This window comes from Mastigoproctus giganteus, chromosome 11, assembly GCF_048544385.1.
Source record: "Mastigoproctus giganteus isolate SK-2022 chromosome 11, ASM4854438v1, whole genome shotgun sequence".
Classification (NCBI taxonomy): Eukaryota; Metazoa; Arthropoda; class Arachnida; order Uropygi; family Thelyphonidae; genus Mastigoproctus; species Mastigoproctus giganteus.
This window is the reverse complement of record NC_143585.1, coordinates 39,844,925-39,850,924: the sequence shown is the minus strand read 5'-3', so window position 1 is coordinate 39,850,924 and position 6,000 is coordinate 39,844,925. Positions and strand designations below refer to the sequence as shown.

Below are 6,000 nucleotides of genomic sequence, written 5' to 3'. Positions count from 1 at the left end.
TTCAGAATAAACGGTTCATTTGCATACAGCATTTCTTATCATAAGTCGTTTCAGTACGCAATTTTTATTAGAAAATTTGAATTTATTTATTAGAAAATTTATTAGAAGCCATAAAAGAAGAGACAGCCATCTATTTACGTAAAAGTTAATGGAATTATTGCCATTGCCATTGCCATTAATTTGGCTCTTATGGGCTAGTTCGTGTGTAGAGAATTTATAGGGAACCATATTTGAGAAGCCGCTTATTACATGTAGGTTTCGATGTGCCTTATCACATGATCACTGCTCCACATTTACTGATGTGCTGATTGTGAAGGGGTTGTGCTGGTTTTCTTATTATGCGATTTATTTTGTTAGTTAAAAAGAAACATTTGCTATAACTGTTCTGAGATAAGAAGATTCAACAAATGAATAGTGAAAATACGCATTTGAAAGCGTTTGCATCTGGAGACGATCAAACGCAAATACACTCCGAGACGGAGGATCAGATCGTTCCTGACGTTACTTTCGCTCCATCCACGATTACTACCAACATAGATTGCTCGAAAGAAAACATTCGTGAGAACCAGCCTCTTTTGAGGAGGTTAGATCATGATGTTTTCTGTAACATGAACCAGTTTCCTGATGATCCTCAATTTACAAATATAGTCAGAGAAGCAGAATTAGCCATTTTAAATGGCGTGTTTCCTCAGAGGATATATCAGGGTTCAAGTGGAAGCTATTTTGTGAAAAGTTCTGATTGTACGGTGAGTAAAATAGGAGTTTGCGGTAAAACTCCACATAAGGAGTATAAACTGGAGTATAGCTTTTTTTTTTTTTTTTTTTTTGTTTTCTAGTCAACAGAATAATTTAAAACAACAGAGGTTTTCAGAATTTAACTCAAGTATGTAACTAATGTAGAGGTTTTCGTAATGTAACTCAAGCGCTTAAAGACTGTACATAAGGGAATTGTGAGCGATTATATACATGACAGTATGGGGGTTCCAAGTTCGTATGCACGCTGGCCTAGATACATGAAATATATCTACCAGATATAGAGTATTGACATCTCATGGCTTTGGCCATGAGATATCGGTACTTTATTTGCCAAGAGAGTTCAGCACTATCAGGGCCACAATTGCAAATACTTTTCTGGGCCCATTGATTAGTTGTTGAGAATTTGTGTTAGGGCAGTTTAAAACCTTTGTGTTAGGTTATTATACCTGTTAATTGCATCTGTTCTCTGATCAGTTTACGTTTTAGTTGAATGAAAAAATCTAAGTTTACTATAGGGAAAATTACCTATCTCTCTCTCCCAAAATCAACTAACTTGGTTATGACGTGCAGGGATCTCATAAAATTTCCTTCCCTGCTAAGGAAACTTGAGTTGGGCCTTCTAACATTTTCAAAATTAAGTTTTAATTTATTAATAACTCTTTGTTTGCAACTGTTGCAGTCTTTAGTGTAAGCAGAAAATGAAGCTGTAGTTTTGGATACAGGGCAATTGTGACATGCTGCATTCTTGAATAGATGTAGCAGTTTTATTAGAAAATCATGGTTTACATCAAGGAAGAGAGTTTAGGATGGAATAAGGAATAAAGAATTTCAATTTAGACGAAGGAAGAGAGTTTACGGTGGAATGAGGAATAATTGCACTGACATGAACAAATGTTAGCATTAGCATTAGTAGAGGCATATGATGCAAGAAAGCAAGCTTATGCAGCATCAGCCAAAAAAAAAAATTCCACTTCACCCCCTCTGTTCATTCGAAATACCTGTCCAGCTGAGCCTTAAATTTATTTAGGCTATCAACTTCCACGACAAGGGATGGAAGTCTGTTCCACCAACCAACTACCCGCTGGCTAAAGGCAAATTTCCGCACATCTATCCTACATCTGTCTTTCCTCAATTTGAGATTTAAGAGTTTAAGAGATTTAAAACAGTAGCTCAATCTAGGAAAAGAGTAATAGGATAGGCAGTCTCCCAATTATATCATTCTGAATTATGCTGTTTCAATATAATATTTTTAATTTTGAAATTTTAAATTCTAAATTTAAAAACTTTTTTGTCATATCTCCCTATGTCAGGAAATATTATAAGGAAAATCTCAACAGCAGCAGGACCTTGCTTGTTTTTGCCAATGTCCTGTTATCATTGAATACATGTGATATCATACAAATTTGCTTTAATGTCAAAAAATACGAGCTATTTGCTGCAGCTGATGGACCAAAGGGTGATAGCAACATTCAGGGCTATTCATGGCAGACTGTGTGATAGCTGAACACTGATATGGGTAGTGAGGACCAGTTATCAGTTCAAGAATTCTGGAGGAGATACAATATTAAATAATCCATATACACCATTGAGACATTATGGGAGAAAGTCATTTGAGGTATGAAAAATGGTATAGTGGAATATATGGACGGAGTCATTTTACAGTGTTTTCAGCTGCAGATTGTGGAATTGACAAATGAGATTGGCTTTGATGTAATGGACATAATCAACATGGTAGAGATGCTGAGCTGACCAGTGAGAATCTAATTGAATTGGAGCAATAGTGGATAAAAGAGCAGAAGGAATAGGAAATGCAGCCAGTACTGCAAGTGAAACAGCGTACTACAAAAAGGAAGTTAGAAATGTTCAGCTTGTTTGAGAAAGGGATGATTGTTGTCACTGAAAATGATCCATATGTGAAATGGAACATATTTCTGTATCAAGAGAAGAAGATGCAAAATTCTATTCAGACTTCTGTTCTTGGCTTTTTAAGTGGAATAATTTGGTATGACTAATACAATATTATTAGTATTATTAGCCATATGGTGCAAGGAAGAGTGAGGCTTATGCTGTACTAGCCAAAAAAAAATTTTCTGAATTACCGAGAGAGAGGAATCACCAAGAAAAAAAAAAAAAGAATGATGATATCCAGCTCAGTACCCTGGGTGTGCTGCTAATCCCATACTCACCAGATATGAGCTCCTGGGGTTTGTAAATGATAAATATTTATATATACAGTGCAATGCAATGTGTGTATTTTTATTGCTTTTCGGTTTTAATACTTCCATGTTTACTTTTTATTTTTAATGACTAAAATAAAACTTTAATTAACTTAGAAAAATTTTACAATGGAAATGCATCTCCCTTTTATAACAGGTAAATATGCATATTTAAAATTCATGTCCAGATTACATCATTCCGACGTACATTGCTCTTTGTAGGAAATTCCTAACATAAATCTAAGACTATCTGTATTTATATTAAGAATAAAATATTTGTATTAACTAAAATATTTTGCAAAATTTTAGAAACATAAAACATAAAGTGACAAATATATTATTTGGTATATATATTTAGGAATTTATTTTTAGTGATTTGTATAGTTTCAGATATTATAATGCCGGAACACCTAAGCAGTTATATAAATATTCACTACAACACTGGTGTTTTAAATATCTTAAATAATAAATATGTAAAGTGAAAAAATTTAGACGAATTTCACTTTGCTAATTTCTTGAAAAATTTAAAATTAAATTAAATTCTAGGCCTGTGCTAGTTTATATACAGGAGAGCAATAAAAAAGTTGATGAAAGACCTGATGAAGGTTTCGTTAGGAGCTTTGATTATTTTTCTCAGGGTTCATGTAGAACTCTGAGCAAAAATAACATTGGGGATCCTTAAAAAATCCTGTTCTTTAGTATTAATTTTTATGACTTATGAGATATTTTAAACACTGAATATTAATGTCACTGTTGTCTTTTTAACATCAGAAGAGTGCCTGGCCCCAGGCTCATAGTAAGCTTTGAAGGCATCCTGTGCAAAGCTGGGTGGCTTTTTGTAGCTAAAACACTATAAAATATTTTTTCAAAAATTTATACCCTCTATCTCATTTTCCTAACAAAGACCACACAGCTTGAACAACTGAAAATAAATATTTTAATAGATTCTTTTTTTATACCTGTATTAAATCCATCGGAGCACAAGCCTGAAATAATTAAATTAAAATATTTAAAGGATTTATTTATTTCTATAAAAATTATGAAATTAAGAAGCATATTTACCAGCTTTATCACTGTTTTTTCTTCTTCTTCAGATTCTTATACTTATTAAGAATAAATGAATAATGCGCCTGAATCATGCTTGCACTATTATTAGCACATAGTGAGCATAAACAGTCTCTGTTGAGAGCTAATGGCATGAGAAACTGATAGTGTGGTTGTCGTTGGCCCCCATAAGGACTCAAATTCAGCACCTATAGCCAAAGCTTGCTCCAGTAAAATATTGTTATATGTCTGGCAGGCCTCATTCACTGCCAAATGAATTGAATAGCCTGGCCATCCAATCTCATTAAAATATTAATTTTTACTTTTTATACTTTTTTTTTTTTTTGTAATTTACTCATGATCAAAATGGTTCCCTGTGCAGTTGCACTTGCCCATGCCCTGCCAGGCCTTCCAAAGCATGGAATCCTGGGAGATCACTGTGGTTGTCCAAAGTCAAATTTGATTATGTTTATGTTTTTAGGTAGTATAAATTATATGTAGCAACTTTATAGAGCAATCATTCTCAAACTACTGAGATTTACGGACCCCTTCAAAAATCAAAAGTTTGCGGGCTCCTTCAAAAAAAAAGTTTGCGGACACACACACACACACACATACGCACAATGCATATATATATATGTGTGTATGCTGGGTTTTCTTAAAAGAAAATAATTCAAAGAGTTTTATGTGTGAAACAACTCAACTTTATTCTTATTTTTATACAGATATATAATACTAACTTTATTTATCATCAATTTGCCATACATAGAATGAATAATTTGAAATATGTATACAATTATATACACTAATTGTATTGAAAATAAGTAATGTTCTATAACAAAATTTGTTGTGATTCTATCAGTATAATTTTTTTAAGAAAATAAACACATATTACTTGATACCTTCTGAATATTTTGTGAACCCCCCTGGAACTGGTCTACGGAACACTGTTATAGAGCTCTTGAAGACTGGAAATTAATAGAAATTTAATGTATCTATTATCAACTGATTGAACAATTTATGGATAATTGTGTAGTTATTTCTAGATATGTAGAGTATCCCATTAGGAAAATATAATTTTCTCTCCATATGATTGGAAGGATTCTCTTTCCATCTTTTGTTTTGTAGATATCTGTACTGTCAGGATGACCAGGACCAAATTTACTTGTATGTTTCCTAGGCATGCAAACTTCAGTTTTCCTCACACTGCCACTACAGGCAATTTTCCAGAACAAAAGAACTCTTATATTAGTATCCTATGCTTCTGTCCTTATTTTGCCTCCTGGAAAATGTAGTCCTGAAGGCAATTCGATCTAAAGAATACTAATGTGTGCATACGTGTGTGTATATGTACACTGAAAGGACAGAAGTAATGGGATACCTGGTTCCTGGGCAATGTGATACTGTCACCCCTCTCACTAGTGGACAGACCCACAACTTGGCAGATTTATAGGTACACTGCATTCATGTAGACGGTAATTCAATATCAGTATAGATAAACATCGTGAGTTAACCAACTTTGAAAGAGGGATGATAGTGGGTGCCCGATGCATGGGTCACTCTATCACAGAGGTGGTACAGAAATTGCACTATTTCTGTTTGACAGTATCAAGAATATGCCATTTCCAGAATAACATCTCATTGTGGGTGGAGAAAGGTGGTGGATGAATGTGGCCCTCGACGTCTGTCTCACATTGTGTCAGCCAACCGGAGAGCGACAGTGGCATAAATGCATAAATCACTGCCGACTTCAACGAGTGAGAAGTGCCAGAAACGCCTCCACCAAGACCATCAGACTATTATTAGCCGCAATAGGTTATGGGAGCTGCCGACCCACCCACAAGAGTCCCCTTGCTAACACCACTGCACAGGACTCTATGCCTCAACTGGGCAAAAGAACATCAGCACTGGACCTTGGATGATTGGAGATGGGTCTCCTGTTCTGATGAATCCCTTTTCCAGTTATTTCGAGCGGACAGGAGAG

General features: G+C 34.6%; 1 protein-coding gene across 6 annotated transcripts in view; it reads left to right on the top strand.

Moving 5' to 3' along the window:
• The first annotated feature begins 379 nt into the window (after nucleotides 1-379).
• The window catches only part of LOC150077936 (phosphatidylinositol 4-kinase type 2-alpha-like), an 87,872-nt gene continuing 82,251 nt past the window's right edge, over nucleotides 380-6,000 (top strand). For 3 of the 6 annotated variants that reach the window (XM_090385110.1, XM_090385109.1, XM_090385111.1), the window contains exon 1: nucleotides 380-746. In XM_090385110.1, coding sequence (XP_090241236.1) covers nucleotides 408-746 — 339 coding nt within the window. In that variant the 5' untranslated portion in view covers nucleotides 380-407. Of the gene's footprint in view, nucleotides 762-6,000 lie in introns of all 6 variants that reach the window. The other 3 variants (XM_090385113.1, XM_090385115.1, XM_090385112.1) reach the window with 1 other exon arrangement.